General features: G+C 41.7%; 1 protein-coding gene across 5 annotated transcripts in view; it reads left to right on the top strand.

Annotated features, from left to right (window-relative positions):
* Farsb (phenylalanyl-tRNA synthetase, beta subunit) overlaps positions 1-16,873 on the top strand; it is a 70,940-nt gene that overhangs the window by 35,481 nt on the left and 18,586 nt on the right. For all 5 annotated transcript variants that reach the window (NR_102758.1, NR_102757.1, XR_865550.2 and 2 more), the window contains one exon: positions 9,627-9,782. Coding sequence is in view for 2 of the 5 variants with exons in the window: in NM_001278075.1 (NP_001265004.1) it covers positions 9,627-9,782 (156 nt within the window). In the remaining 3 variants the exon portion in view is untranslated. The remainder of the gene's footprint in view (positions 1-9,626; positions 9,783-16,873) is intronic.

The raw sequence follows: 16,873 nt of genomic DNA, 5'->3' as shown, positions 1-16,873 counted from the left end.
TTCTGAGGCGGTATTCTAAATAAGTACATGATGATCCCTCCAAGTCATCTGGCCTACAGGAAAGGGTCTACAGCATCTGTAGGGAGGCAGTAGTGAGTCTGGGTTCTGCAGACTACATCCATAAGGCGTGGGTTTTAGTTATGCTTCTATGGTACACAGTTTATTTGAACTCTGACTGTCTTCTCATCTGTACAATGGGGTAATGACAGCACTTGCTTCATTAGCTGCAGTAAGGATGGAGTGAAACTGCATTTAGAAAGTTTTAGCCACATAGTGAGTGATGACTCCTGTTCTTGTTAGGGTGTTGGCAGTCCTAGGGCCAGATGCTGCTGGCTCGGGTCATGTCCATTTTCTGCTGTAGTGCTTAAAGACCAGGGTGGCCAACAGTGTCACTGTGCTTTGCAGAGACAATGCTCCTTGATTTTTTTATCCTAATCTTTAAGGGACTTAGTGTTGTTAGATTTTCTTCTTTTGTGTTTTTTTCCCCTTTATGAGAAACCTAAACCATACTTTTAAATGTAAGACTTTACTTGTAAAAATCAGTCACCTCCTTGCACTGGGCGATCCCATTGCCACTGTTGCAGTGTAGGCGGGGAGCCTGGGCAGAGGCCTGCCTGCTAAGCACTGTCAGAATGAAAGGGGACCCGGAGAGTCCCGAGGCTACCTTAAGCCCCACAGGCTTGATAGTGAAAGACTGCTCCTTCTCCTCGGGCAGCCGCATGCTTTTTGGTCTTGATACTAAAGCTCACCAGGATGGAAAGATGATGTTCAGACCTAAGTGGATCTGGGTGGTACCAGCTCTGGAAGAAATGCTTTGCTGCATTCTGCCATGGAATACCAAAATTGGATGCAAAGCTACCTGCCCTGGGAGTTCTTGGCATTAATTCTGTCTGAGTCTACAGGGTGAAAACTACACTGGCATAGCAGTAATCAGTCAGTCAATCAATAAATCACAGAGATTTCTCTTTGAGTAATTTACCATTTACAAATTAGAAGTCCTCTCTCTCCTGGCCATATGTTCCTAAATGAAACTTTTTGAAACTACCAAAATAACTGATAGAGGGATTTTCCAATTAATAATGAGATTTCCCAAATCTCTTTAGTGAGCAGTCCCAAAATTATGGGGTTCAAAAAAATGGTGATGTGTGGCAAGCAGGAACCAGGTGGTCTAGTTAACCACAGTGATAGAAAACTAGAAAGGACTGTAAGTCTAAGAGGGCACCTGCCACATCTACATGTAGAGCTGTGTTCAGATTCTCAGCACCCATGTGAGAAACCAAGCCTGGCAGCATGTGCCTGTCTTACCAAGACCAGGGAGGCAGGGGCTGGCAGAACCCTGGGGCTCACTGGCCACCCCGTGTATCCATGTTCCATGTGGAGAGAATGTGCAAAGTACCCTGGGAATGCAGAGAATGGACCTAGGACTGCCAGTAACTCATTCTGTAATGCCGAGAAAATCCTAGCACCCCTGAGCCTCATATGAGTGTCTGTTTGGCAAACATAGCTTCCAAAATGAAGACAAGAATGGAATCTAAATTTCTTTCTTTTCCTGTCTGACCCAAGTTTTTCTGAAAGCAAGCAAAAGACTACTCCCATTTCCCTGCTTGACCTAATCAGACATTTTACTCTAACGAGCACTGCTCTCACTGGCCATCGTGATGAATGAGGCTGTCAGGCTGGCAGTTTTGAAACCAAGTCAGGCACACTTTTCAGGCATTAAGACTTCACTGTAAATCAGGCACGTTTGGCTTGTGTGAGGCTGAGCAGCCACTGCATTTGCTGAGCCTCAAGCTCCGAAGCTGCTGTAACACTTTTAACAATTAGTCATGACTCAGGGGCCTGAGCTGATTTACCCCTTTTGGTGGACAGAGTGGCATGTGTTTTTGGAACAAGAAACTGAGTACAGACTCTGCCCTAGGGTAAGTTTTTAGTTTTGTAGCAGGGAGGGTAGCTGTGGCGAGCATGCAAGGCTGCTGTGAAAGTTACTGGCTGCTTTCAGATGTTAATCGTCATTCACTTCAATGTCAGGAATGACCAAACCGTAAACAAAATATTTTTAAAAGCCAGGAAAACTGCAGGGATGAGCAAAAGGCTGCCTGTCTGGAAAAGCTAGCACAGTTTGCACAATCAGGCCTTCCCACGGTTTAAACACAGTTGAGTCCTGTAGTCACAGTTCCTCCCTCAGTGCTGTGGAAGCTGCCACTATGCCTCGAATCTCACTGAAATGCAAGAAAGCGGATCTCTGGGTCGAGGATGAGCAGGTCTAAAAGGAACAGGAACTTAAGGATGTGGGTGAGCTTGGCTTGCTCTGTAAAGGGGTTGGGGGCTTACGTCATTAGGAGCAGATCAGCATAACCCGCTCATCCAAGGAGCAGCCTCACGTGCATGGTTTCAGACGGTTTGGACTTGGTCACTGCTGTACTAAGTGCACTGGGTTCGAGCTCTCACATAAGCTCTAGACAGCCTCCCTTTCTTCTCGAAGCTCAGCTACTCTGAGCTTTTGACTCCCTCAGACCTTGCTCCATCTTCCAGAGCGGCTCCTGCTTTGAACTCCATTTTCCCTGCCTCCAGGTTACAGAGAAATGGTTCCCAAACACTCACCTTGTCCCAGACGCCTCTGTAAGCGAGAAGACGGTCTGTTTCTTTTTACCCTTCTTAAGTGCATGTGGAAATAAGGAATTTATGTTTTAAGCCTTTAATTGCAAGGTCTGTTTCAGAGTTGTATTTCTTCTTCCTCCCTCCAGCATCATGGCCACCACACACCGTAACGGTTGGTCTTCGTGTGGGTTGTTCCTCAGCATACTATCCGTACACACATGCACACATGCGATGTCAGTGCTTATCTGCCACGGGTTACGGAACATTAAACACGGGCACGCATAAGACTATGGCGTCAGTCTCTAGCTGACAGAAAGTAGACATGGATGAGTGAAAGAAGGGTCCAGTCTTCATAAGTTTTGGTATGAAACTTACGTGTTCGATGACGGCTAAAGAAGAAGATTTTATTATAGGTTTGTGAATACCTATCTTCTGAGATACTGTCCATCAATTCTGGAGCCTCAGATAATAGAAGATTATCCAGCATCCACATGTGGAATGCGGCTTTCTGAAGAGGGCTTATGTCATCAGTCTGGATTAATTTAATTTCACCATTTCATATTTTTTGGCATGTAGAATTTCCAATTAATAATTCAAAAAACATGGGTGTAAGGAGACTGACGTTAACAGTTTTTGAAGTAGCATCCTTCTCATATGAGATGGCATCTTAGCTGAGTAAATATATCATTTTTAATATAGAAAGTTATTTTTGTGTGCTTGGTTCCACAAAGTTAAGATCTGCTAACGTGAGTATAATGTGCCTTGTCATGCATCCAGTGCTGTATTTTTTTTTAATAGATAAAAATCCATTCCAGGTTTCTGTTAACAACATAGAAGCCAACCCTCAGGAATATAAATTTCCCCTGGATGCATTGAGCATTTTAGAGATTTCTTTTCACATTTGTTTCTTGGCTTCTCAGCATCATTTTAAAATAAAAGTGTATACTTTGGTGCTGCCATATAAAAGCATTTTAGGAAAGTTTTTGCTGGATTTTTTTTTTTGTTCCTTACAATTGAACATATATTTTTAATATTCTTAAGCTTTCATGAATATGTTTTATTGATTTAGGAATTTTGTTCTTCTGTTTAATTAAAAAAATAAGATCTACAACTTGTCAGACATTCCACATCTAGAATTAATTCACTGCCTGTCCTTGCATATATCTGTGGCCATGTTACACTTCTGTGTGCAGCTACAAAGAAAGTGATAGTTTTGTAGTTTATACAGATGCGGTTACACTTAATCTAACCTATCTGGATGCATACTAGTGATCTCATTTTTAATAGTTGTATAATAGTCTACCATATGGAAAGCAGAGTGAGCATGAATGAATGATGGTCCTGAGACTTTTCCTAAAGTATGTCTTTAAGTGAGTATCATTTTCCCTTGAGCAAATAATTATTTTAGAAATAATTGTCAGTCCCTAGGTATATACATTTAAATATTTGATAATTTAGTAAATTATTTTCTAAACTTTTTAACTGATTTTTTTTCTCTTTTTTGTTTTTGTTTTTGTTTTGACTTTGTTGGTTTTGAGTCAGGTCTTGCTCTGTGATCTTGCCTATCTTCAAACTTACATCCTGCTTACAGGTTCACATGAGCCAACATACCCAGCATATAGTTATGTCTATACATATGTCGTATATGGTACTATATTGCATACATTAATTATACCTATAAAATGGATTTTACTATGCCATTTTCTTTTCTTCCTGTTCTCCTCTTTTTTCTTAAAACAGCTACATCTGGTTTGGTTGGAACTTGTAAACCAGGCTGGCCTCCAGTCTGACTGCCTTTGCCTGGTGCTGGGATTAAGGGCACCCACTGCCTATTGTGCCCTGTGTTTTATTCACACCCTCATGGCCTGTAACCCCGTCACTGCCGCTGATCTCCCCATCTAGTCCCTCCTTCACTTCCATGCCTTTGCTTACTTATTTCACTATACTAATTTATAGTCCTGTAAGGAATACATCAGGATTCTTGGTTCCCTACATTAGCTGTGGTCATTTAGAACATGCTAAAATTCTTTAGGAGGCAGGTCTGCAGCATGAGTTACGGTTTTGTGAGTACCAGTGTTGAAAATGCTGCTGGAAAGGTAGCCATAGATGCACCAGTGAAGTGCTTCATTCTCTGAGTCTGGCCTACTGTGAATCTCCAGCATGAGCACAGTATCAGCCCTTGATTTTTCCAGAAGCTTTTTGTTCTCCCCTTACACTTTTGTTCTGACAGCATCTTTATTTGGCGTCTGGGTACATGTGAGTGTAAGGATGACTCTGTACCCTAGATGATATTATTACCAGAAACCACTAATTCCCCTCTAATCATTGGTGCAACAGGATCTACACTGCCTGGAAGCCGATGGCAAAGCCTAGGATATGAGTCACATGCTCAGCACTGTGTGCCACTCCCTTTTCTTTTCCTTAAACAAACCAAACAAACCCTCATGTGTTGTATTCTTTGAGCTCACAGAACTGCATCTAGCCACCCCTCCTTTGGGTGGTTTAGATCAGCTCTCTCCAGGCAGTACTTTGAAGTCTGTGCAATACATGGATAATTTAGGCTGACATACTTGGCAGGCCCATTTAAGAAGCAGAATTGTTTGATGGCATGACACAAGAGGTCTGTTAACTGAGTTATAAAGAACCAAGGCATTTCCAACAAACCCTAGCCTTGGCATGAAATCTAAATAGTTCTTACTTTGTGGCATGCAGTCTTTACTTCCTGTGATGTAATATGGCCTCTCCTGCAGAAGGCAAGGAGGTGGGAGTTTTAGCATACCTCATCATTTTTCTGTGGGCGATGATGGGAATGGAGAGTGAATGTTTAAACAAAATATGAAGAACCAAATCCAGAGGGGGTGGTACCTCTGGAAAATGTGAAAAACCGTGGGGTAGGGAGGACACCTAAATAATGAGGTTAACACGCAGCCCTCAAAGTATTGCAAAATTAAACCTAGAAGTTAGTTTATTATTTCCCACATAAGTTATAAATATCCTGAAACTTTTCTTAAAAGAAATAAACTTTAATTTTATTTTTTATCTTTTTGAAGAGAAGGGCTCATGTAGCCTAAGATAGCGTTAAACTCACTGTGTCCCCGAGGATGCCCTTGAACATGAGATGCTAGTGCCACCGTGCAGTGCTAAAGCACTCTGTCAACTGACTCTGTTTGCAGCTCTTTTTTAAAGTTTTAACTGTAAATTTTTTTTTGCTATAGTTCCTCAAAGCACATAAATTGCTTTAAAACTTCTGTGGTTTTGGTCTAGATATTTTACTGTTATCAAGAAAGGTTCACTTTAAATAATTTGGAGATTAGGAAAAAGTAGACCAAGGCAAAGATTACCAAACTAAGGCAGCTTCTCATTTGCATTGGTGAGCCCTTGGAATGGCGGCCTTACTGTCGGCCTGTTCTCTCACGGTGAGTGTGGAGCTACAAAGTGGGTTCAGTGCATGCCTGTGTTCAAGTGGAGGCCTTGACACCAACACATGGGGACCACATGGCAGGAGGACCCAGAAGCAAGTCAGCAGTATGAAAGGGCCATTTAGCTCTGTTGCACTTCATTTTCTCCCTTCAGGAGGAGAAAGACTGTGTGTGTGTGTGTGTGTGTGTGTGTGTGTGTGTGTGTGTGTGTGTGTATGTGTGTGTTTACATTTCTGCAGCAGAATTAGGCCTCTCATATTAGTTTACACATATTGTTGGGTTCCCTGGCATTTATACCTGCCTGATTTTAATATTATCCTTAGCCTCACCTTTGATTAGAGAGTTTAGATATCGGAGTTCTTGGTCCTTGGTGGGAACAGTAGCACAGGTGGCAGCGCGGCACTCGTCCCTTAGGCTGCTTTGGAATAGGATCCACTCTGTGCTCCTGGCCTGGCATGGTAGTTGCCTCCCTGTGCTTGCCTCTTTCCAGACTTTAGTTATGTATTGAGAAAATAAGTGTTTAGTTTGTGTCAGTCCACTAGTGTCACTGGGCATTCTCGTGTAAGGAAGACTAGAGTGCCTCAAGCTTAGCATGCAGGAAGTGTTAACTGGTGAAAACCGTTCTTTCTCTGTGTCTATTCAGTCAGGAGTTACTGAGAAGATAATCTTCATAAATTAAAATACTATTGATGGACACAGATTCCAGATTTAAAAAAAAATAATTTATTTCAGTGACTTAAAAAATTTTAAGAATCATAAAAACTTGGGAGAAGTAAAACATCTGTTTTTTTGTACTAAAAATGTTTCAAGAATGCACGTCTTTGACTGTATTAAACAACTATATGGCAAGGCATGCATTTATTCTTATACTGTTAACCTCCTAAATCCTTTATGGTGCACCGTAGGGCAGTGGAGAGAGAATGCGGTTTAGTCAGTCCTGAGCACGACCTGATTTGTAACTTCATAGCTGTGGGATTGATAATGATTAACCTGAGCTCGACTTTGGGCAACTTCCCTTCATTGCCTTGATTTGGCTCTCCATCTGCTTCATAGACGCAGTAATCCTTGCTGTGTAGTGTCTAGAGTGTAGTGGTGACATTGATGGCTGCCTGGTAGATACTCAGTCCCTGGTCAGAGCTTACCGGCAGCCTGACTGCCTCGGTATCTGGCTATTGGGACGATAAAAGGCCATCTGTGCCAGCATGGCTAGTAGCTTTTACCTGTGGAAAAGCTGTGCTGAGCTTTTGTTCAGCCCATGTGAACAGAGGTAGCTCGCTGTGTTCATGTCATTTCCCAAGACAGGTGTTGTCATTCTTCTTTTTTCTTAATTTAAAAAGCAAAATGAGGCCAAATGCATTCGCATTTGTATTTAGAGCTATATGTCTCGTGTCTCTAGTTTAAGGGTCATGGTTTTTACCTAAGTTGTAGGCTAGTTTAAATTTAAATCCTGCTGTTGACTTTAAATGTTCCTTTATGTGCTATGTCCCTTTTAAACCATCCCCCTGAGATCCTGAACACCGTCACCCTGGAAATCCTCCATGTTTTCCCAGTTTAGTCACATTTCCCCTACATTTTACTTTATACAACTACCATCTAGTCTCAGTTGCTTGAAAAATGCTTTTCCACCCCTGACATGAATGGATCATGTGTCCTGTGGCCTTCTGTGGCTGACTCCTTTCATTCACTACTGTGCCTCTGAGAACCTCCACCGCTTAGGTCCATTGACAGTTGCTGAAGTTGGATCTGTGAGTAGTGTCTCACTGTTTATACGCTGGTCCATTATCCAGTTATCCATTGGGGTTCATCTCAGGTTGTGAGTCTTTGTGGGGTTTGGGGTGGGGGGGAGGTGGGGTATTTTTTTGGGGGGAGGGTTTCTCTGTGTAGCCTTAGCTGTCCTAGAACTTGTTCTATTGATCAGGCTGGCCTCAAACTCACAGAGATCTGCCTGCCTCTGCTTCCAGAGTGCTGGGGTTAAAGGAATGTGCTACCATTCCCTGGTAAGATTTTAAAATGATCAAATGTAGAAAAAAACTATCTCATTCAAACATAACCTGTTAACATTAGACTTATTTCATTTTGAGTCCTTTTTTCCCTATGCATGGATATTTCTGATTATGGCTATATTTGTATAGTTTTGATTCTCCACATACTTTTAGAAGTTACTCTGGTGGTTTAAATAAAATACAGGTGCAAGCTGCCTTCTTAGTTGCTTTCCATGCATAGCACAGCAGCAGCTCTACATGTCTACACTGTGTGAAAGACCACTGGAACAGTCCCATGAGACATGTCTGTGCCAGGGAGCCGCACCTCTCCCCTCCTCCTTTCTGTCAGCCCTGACTGACTGCCACCCTCTTGTTTCTGTTAGAGGATGTCCATGAGGTTTGGGGGAGGGTGAAGCGCATGGGAGTGTCCTTTCACAAAGGTTCTGTCTTCAATCACATTAAAAAGCAAAAGGCTTCAGTACTCATGTATGAGAATCGTGTAGGCTTGACCTGCAGTGTCTAGCTCATTTCTCTTGGTGGGATGCCCTTGGGATTGATTCATATCCTTTGTTTTACTTCTTTCATGAAAAAAAGATTTAAAAAAATTTTTATGTGTATGGGCATTTTGCTTATATGTTTGTGCCCTTGGAGTTCAGAAGACAGGGTCAGATTCCCAGGAGTTGTAGATGGTGGCCAGCTGCTATGTGGATGGGTGCTAGGAACTAAACTTGGGTCCTTAGCAAAAGCAACAAGTGCTCTTAACCACTGAGTCAGTTGTCCAGCCTCTCATTCCAGGTTTTAATTGTGAAGGTTTATGTAGAATCTTATGAATATATCACATACAGTTTTTTAAAGATTATGAAGTAAGCACTACTGTACTGTAAATTACAGCCTGGCTAAGAGCTGGAGTGTTGGGACCCTCAGAGTCTGGTGTGATGCTTCTGCTACAGTGCCGTCCCTGAACTTCTCTCTAACTGTGCGTCATAGTTTTCCAACCTGTTCAGGTTCTTTGAAGAACATAATTTAGTTTGGTTTCTTTTTAAATTTGTTGTCCTCCTTTAAGAAAGGAATACAGGATCTGGGTGTACAGCACGGCCCTCAGTTCTGTCTCCAGCACTGTCTCCGGGTTTTATATGTCTTACTATTCTAAGTGTTCGCTCGTGTCCATTAAGGAGAGCTTTCCCAGAATGCCTCCCCACTGCCTCCACACTGCTCTGAGAAGTGACTGTACTACACTCATCCCACCTAGGTTTCTACGTCTCGATTGGAAATAATGTAGTACGTGTTCTGCAGAAAGCTCTTTTGGTATTTAATAGTATTTGGGTGGTATCATGAATATAGAATCTGAATCATCAGCTGGTACCTGTGTTTACAGCACATTTTACAAGCAGGTTCTGTAGTGAAGCCTTTTGACTTCAGGCCAGCCCAGAAAGCTAGCCACTCCTCCCCCATAGTAAACACCTTTGAAAACTTGGTGACTAAAAAGTTTGGTCTTTTCATGAAAGTCTGAGGCTGGATGCTTCTCTTGATGTCAAATAGTCTGTTAATCTCTTTTTGTTAACTTTGTTCAGGTTGCTTAAATAATGGCTAATGTGACCCGATGACCAAGTCTTTTTTGATTTCCTAGATGTAGGTGCGAAAAACTACAGGCATCTCTGTGCTGTTTATTACAACAAGACTCCCGGGTTTGAGATCATCCATGGCTTGCTGGACAGAATTATGCAGCTGCTCGATGTGCCTCCTGGTGAGGAAAGCGGGGGCTACATGATCAAAGCGTCTGCAGGTAAGATACCAGGGTTGGCAAGCCTGATGAAAGGCCACATCCTGGTTTTGATAAAGTCCACTTTCCTTTCATTTTGCTTTTGATTTAGAGAGCGTGAGCAGCAAAGGGCAGAGAACTTTATTTCAATTGTTAGTATTTTCTAGGAAATACTGTTCCCTCTCCCTCCAGAACCTCAAGGGGTTTGCTCTTCAAACTTGCTAGGAACTGCTGCTCTGTGTTGCTTTTGTAAGTAGCTGAGTTGTGGTAGTCTCTGTGGCACCATTGCGCCACCAGCACTGGTGAGCCCGAGCGTGCAGGCTGCAGGTTCAGTACACCGAAGTGCAGCCTGCACTCACTACCTGTGTGCCTGCACTGTGAAAACTGCACTTATTAATCAAGGAGCAAGGTGGAGTCCACTGCCAAAAGCCCAGTCCAGTCTCTGGCTTTAATTTAGGCCGATAGATGCCACGTGTGTGTGTGCTGCGGCCTAATATGCTGGTTTCTCCTTGTCTGAGGCATTCTGAAGCTTTTGCTCTTTGTTCTCCTGTGGCTTGAGTCTAAGTTTATTTTCTTTGACAAGAAACCTAGAAACAATTGAAGCAAAGTAATTTTATCACTTGTTCCTGCTGTTTACCTTGCTGTTTTTAGGACTGGATTTGGCATCCTAAATTTCCACCAGAACCTTCATTTTGAAAGTGTTACTTAGCAGTTATTTATAGTGAGATTTGGTGAGGAAATATTTTGGAGCTTTGCTTATATTTATTTTCTTAATCCTCAGAATTTTTTTCTGTTTTTATTTTTTATTGTGGCTTGTTTTCTTTTTTATTTTGAATCATTTTAAAAAATAGCTCTGAAATATCTAGCTGTGTTGGGCTATTTGCTCATATAAAGTTGAACAGTTTAATAGTAGCTGGGATTTGGCATTTCCATACATATCTCATTGGATGTGATTCAGTGAAGATGTGCTATGCTTGCATAGTAGAGTCCAGTGCTGGAACTGGCCCTTAGAGTCCATCTGGTACAGTATCTGGGCTTTATAAGTGAAGCAATTCAGGGGAGGCAAGTTTTATGGGTTGGGCCTGGTTGTTCATGTCAAACCCAGGGCTCTTCCTCCAGTTGCTTCAGGTCTTATGGTACATACGCTGTCAGCAGTGGTAGGGCTCTAGATATGACTCGGGGAAGTGGCAGGGTCTTTGAAAGAACAGAGCCAGGGTCTGTCCCGCAGAGCCCTTGGGCAGATCTGAAGGTGAGTACTGTGGGATGCATATGGAGTAGAGAGCCCTTTGTGTGGCTCCAAGCTGTGGGAGGAGTCCTGGATGTGGCAGGGGCCGTCAGCTAGCTAGAAAGGGTTGAAGCCGCTGCTTCTTTTGAAGCAGGTGAGTGCTAACAGGTCTGTACTTCAGTGGGATTAATGCAGCCGCAGTGCATGTGGTCTGGAGGCAGGAAGAATGATGGCAAGTCGCGTACTGTGGAACAGTGAGAGGGAGGGAGCCCTTTTATAAGACTGTCTAAGACTGAGCTTCAGAAGCCACCAGAAGATAAAAACAGCAGCAGCCAATATTTAGAAATTTTCATAGTCTATATTACTAGAGCCTTGTATGACAACCAGTAGGTGTTGATCTTAAAAATTATATTTTTGTAATTTCAAACTTGTATAATTTGAATCATGTGGATATTAAAGTTCAAAGCAATAGAGAACTTATTAGCATCTAATTTCCCTAATAAAAAGTATCTGCTATTTTAGCCTAGAGTTGTTTTTAAATTACAAAACACATCTATAAGTTATAACTATTTCTCTTCACCCCCTCTGCCCCTTCCCCTGGAACTAACTAGGTCTGTAGATCAAGCCTCAAATTCAGAGATTGCCTGCCCCTGCCTACTGATTTTTGGGATTAAAGGAGTTTGTCACTACCAGCTAGCTTTTTTAGTCTTACCAAGTAACTCTGGTGGTCCTGGAACTATGTAAACCAATCTGGCTTTGAATTCACAAAGATTGGCCTACTTCTGCCTCCTGAATCTAGGATTGAAGGTGTGTGCCATTAAGCCTATCCAGTGATTATAACTATTCCTTAATTACTTGTAGGTCTTTATGTTTCTTTTGCGTAGGGCAAATTGTTACTTTTTTCCCTTTTCAGTGGTGCTTTGGGCAGTCTAAGCAAACACTGCTACTGAGCTATACTCTGTCCTTGTTTTTTTTTTTTTTTTTGGTTTGAACTCAGAAATCTGCCTGCCTCTGCCTCCCAAGGGATGGCATTAAAGGCGTGTGCCACCACTGCCCGGCTTGCCCTTGTTTTTTTGATGCAGGATCTGGCTGATTAGCCTAGTTTGCCTTCAGTTTTCCATCCTTTTTCTTTGCTTTCCAAGTGTAGAGATGATTGGCAAGAGATGCTCACGCACGCACACGCACATACACACACACACACACACACACACACACACAATGTATGTATATATGGTAGGAAAAGATCTTCAGAATAGGGCAAGTAGACCAGAATTAGAACTACTGTTTCATGCCATTTTTGATTACTGAGCTGTCTTCTATTACTTAAGCATATGGTTTACTTTTTAATAATTAAACATCCCTAGCGGCTTTGCAGTTATACTTTAGCTTAGTCTGTTTAGCAGACTTCTTGATCGCGTGACTTGGGTCTTGTCGCTTTCTGTCTCTTAGTGCTTTCTTACAAGCTTCCTTGTGTGCTACTGTGCTGGGAGAGTGGAGCTCAATCTTCCTCTTAGAACCTGGTCTTGCCCTTTGGAAGAGAGATCTGGAAATTCATTTGGTTGATCATCACCCGGCTCCCAAGGAACGGGCTGACTTACTGAACGTGCATAGCCTTACTGATCGAGTAGTAGCACTCTCTGCAGCTTGTGTGTCTGCAGAACTCAGAAAGCTGTGACTGCAGCCAGTGGAGAATGGCATGGTCACTAATCATACATAGTTTTCGTTTTCTGAGCACCTCTGCAATTTAAGACCATAAAGGGACGTGGATTGTCAAGTTGATGAGAGAATGGGATCAAGCTGGGTGAAAAAAACAGAAACCCTTTAACTTGTTAGTGCACTGCAGAACATCTTAAGGGTTTCAAAAGTTCAGCACAGAGTGTTTTAGAGGTAATTGATCAGATCATTATACCAAATATATGTTTTTATTTTTTTCAGGCTTTTTTCTCTTTGTTTCTGTGGTTTGTTGCAAACTAAATTATGTATGTTAAGATGCACTTAGCCTTTTAACAAAACCACTTCTGGGCAAGGAAAATTCTCAACATTTTTGTGTTTAGAACAGTAATGTGGTTGCTGGGCAAATCAGTGGCAAAAATAATTTCTTGTAGAATGTGGTGGGCTTTGTTTGTGACTGGCTACACTGACTCCAGCAGTGGTTTTTCCTCCTTAGCTTGTTGCCTAATTCAGTTTTGATTTTTTTTTTTTCTTTCAGTTCTACAGAAAGTTCAGTTTAACTTGAGACAAGATCATTGATGAACAGACAGGCTTCAGAGCTTTAGTTAGTTTGTTTATTTGTTTGTTTTTGACAGTCTGAGCTTTCATGCTATTCAGAATTCATTTCAGGAAATGAAAATTGACCTTGTAATGCCCACATTTAGGGCAGCACCATATGTTATTGGGTACCTCTGTTACAATAACACCTAGTGACCCGAGGTCATGACCTTATTCCTCTCTCAGGACACCTGTGGAAGATCTCAGATGCTAAAATACATGGTTAAAATTGGGCTGTTTCCCTCATCACTCTTAGTGTAACGTGAGCTGGAAAATTCATTGGGAAGGTATCTGAACAGCTTGTTGAAGTAAAGATGTTCAGTTTATGCTTTGGTTACACAGAGCATCCTGGAGTATAATACAGGGGTTCTAAAGAGCATAGCCACACTGCCATCAGCGAAGACATCGGCTTTGGTTTGAAGCTTGGAGCCTTGCGACTTTACAAAGAGGACCTCTTTAGTGGTTGTCTACAGCTTGTGGTCAAAGGTTCCCAGTACTGTGTCCATGTGCTTTGAGTGGTAAAAGACTGGGGGCAGGCAGCAGGACAGTAGGACCTCAGGGCTTTTGGAAGCCCTGGCACCTACCCATAATTCACTTGGCCTGTCTTATTTGTGAGTGAAGGTTCACGGTTCCTGCCTCATTTCTGTACATAAGGTAAAGGTCCCATGTATGAACGCACTTAGCTTTCTTCATGTGTGTTGTTCTGCCATTGTTATAGTCACAAACCCTACCTGAATGGTTTAGTTCAGTGTTCTGATAGTGTTGTAACAGTGTGACAACCTTTGTGTTGCTGCTGTTGTTGTTATTATTTCTCCTAAAGACCCTTTTTTAGATATTCTTTGTCTTTTTTTTTTTTTTTTTAATTCAGAACTGTTTATTTATCCCCTCCTTAGGCTAGCTCCTACACAGAGCTACAAAGCACATAACCCTTTTCTGTGAGCAGAAAGTTTTCTCTCAGGCCTTTGTTAGAAATGCTCTTCCTAGAGATGTTAAAAAGCCTTCCTTCAGCAGGTCCTAGGCTCTCAGGAGGAAGCTGGTTCAGTGGCTGTACTTAATGAAGGGAAACTAGCTTCAGCTCCCAGTGTTCATACATTGATTCCTGAGGGAGGAAGTGCATCAGTGAGCTGATGGATTTTCATAACTATTTCCAGACAAAGAAGAGAATGACCATACCCTAGCTTGAGAGAAGGAACTGGTCCTGCTCCCATCTAACCAGGACTGACTCCCAACCTCAAGGCAGGCAGTTCTCTGCTTCAGGAATACCTGGTAGTCTCTCTAGTTATCAGCCAGACATTTTTGTCTTAATTGCCCTTTTATTAAATTATAATTCTGTAGATGTACTATATATTGCTTATGTGCTACATGTGTAACTGTGTATATAGAACCTATAAAATGTAATAGTTTTATGTGTGTGGGCAAATGCAACTCAAGGATCAAGCCTAGAGCCTCATCCATGCTAAGCAAGTGCTCTATAAAACTTACTTTTAGTTGTTCACTGAAGGGTTAACATTGGCCAAACAAATTTTTGCTTTTAAATTTTTCTTGTTGTTTATACAGTATAATACGACTATCCTTGTGACATTTTGATACATGCACAGTATGTAAAGTACTTGGATCTTATGTCTTTAAAAACCTAGTTATTGCATATGAGAAAACATGCAGCATTTGTCTTACCGAGTCTGGCTTGCTTCACTTAAAATGAGGTTTGGTCCATTTTCTGACGAATGATCAATTCCATTCTTCTTTATGGGTAGCTTATACTGCACCACCAAGCTAAACTTGTAATTTGGAAGTTGAATTAAAAAACTATTTGCTTTTAGGTTTATATCTGCTGAAAAAGTTTGAGTTCTGTTTTTATTTTAACGTTGGTTTGATTTTGTTTTTTTGAGACAGGACTCATAAAGCCTAGATTGACCTTGAATTTGCTACATAGACTGATGATCTTAAAATATGATCTTCTTACTACATTTTTACTTATTTTTGTGGGGGGTCTAGGGCACTCATACCACTGTATTTTATTGGGGGGGTATCAGAGAACAACTTATGGGAATCAGTTCTTTTTCCACTATGTGGGGGCTGGGGAAGAGACTCGGGTCGATGGACTTGGTGATAAGAACCATTGCACTGCCCAAACTTGTGATTCTTCTGCTGCCAGGGTTATAGGCATGTGTCATAACGCTTTGTTTATGGGGTGCTTGAAGTTGAACCCAGGACTTTGCATGTTTGGTGAGGACTCTTAGAACTGAGCTATGACTTCAGACCTCTTCTGAAAAAAAATTATTTATTTACACATGTAAATAATAGTATATAAAATTACTTAAGCCAGTTAGTAGTTCATAAAAGTATACTGTCGCTGGGTGTGGTGGTGCATGCCTTTAATCCCAGCACTCGAGAGGCAGAGACAGGCGGATTTCTGAGTTCGAGGCCAGCCTGGTCTACAAAGTGAGTTCCAGGACAGCCAGGGGGGCTACTAATGTCTCCATGATAATAAATGGAACATAATTGAATTAATTGATAATCATAATTTTATGTTTTTAACACTTGACAAAGATAAATTTAGAACTTTTAAAATTAAGTGATATAAACTTTTTAAATTCAGGGTCAGAGCCTAAGCCACACGCAGATGGTTTCTATGGTAGCAACACACACAGGACAGTACAACAGCCCTTAGGTGCGTTTAAGCTCTTGCTGTGTGATTTCTAGGCTTGTTTTGTTTTTTGAGACAGTCTTGTTTTATAGAGCAGGCTGTCCTTCTCAGCCTCCTGAGAGCTGGGTTCACAGGGCTGTGCCTACCAGGGCTGTGACAGAGAACAGTCTTGGCAGAGCTTTCCATCACAGTCCTGTAGTGCTGAATCCTGTGAGACAGCTCCTGTTTACACTTGCTCCTGTCACAGTCCAGTGAGAGGAACTGAACACGGAGTCAGAATTTTGTCAAGTGGAGCTTAGCTTTAAGGGCTCCAGGCTGTAGGAGAGCTGAGGGGACCTGCTGTCTCTATTCTTAACCTTACTTGAGATCGGCACCTTCAGACTAAACTCTTTATCCCCAGTGCTCCCTGAATGAGTTTGTACTACTTATTAGCACTAGAGTCAGCCATGTGTCCAAGGATCCCTGGTTCCTTTTAGTGAGAAATCAAATTTATATCATGGACTGTATGCTAAGGTTGACATTGTTGCTCCATGCAACTTTGTTTCTGGGCTTTTTTGCATACAAAGATTATCGAGATTCAGAAAACACTTGTTTGCTTTGTTTTTGTTTTTAGTGTTGATCTTTTCAAATCAAACAGGTTTTTGTTTGATTTTTATATTGTTTCCCTTTTAGTCCTGGGGTTTGAACCTAGGGCCTCCTGTATGTTAGCCAAATGCTTTACCACTAGGCTACATCTCCATCCCAACATGGATATTTTCAGTTCATAGTCAGAACCTGAGGATATTTACAAAGTTGGATAGTTCTCTTAGTTTACATTGAAACTCTTGGTTTTTTTTTTTAAACACATTTCCATTTTTGTTTGCTTTTACTCATCTGGCTGTGTGTGTCATCAGAGTTTCAAAATGAGAATTCCAATGTTGTTAACTGTATGACTGCTGAAAATAGTTTAAGCACTACATACAGCCATTTCTTTTA

The sequence above is a fragment of the Mus musculus genome, chromosome 1 (assembly GCF_000001635.26).
Source record: "Mus musculus strain C57BL/6J chromosome 1, GRCm38.p6 C57BL/6J".
Lineage (NCBI taxonomy): Eukaryota > Metazoa > Chordata > Mammalia > Rodentia > Muridae > Mus > Mus musculus.
This window is presented reverse-complemented; position numbering and strand designations above follow the sequence as displayed.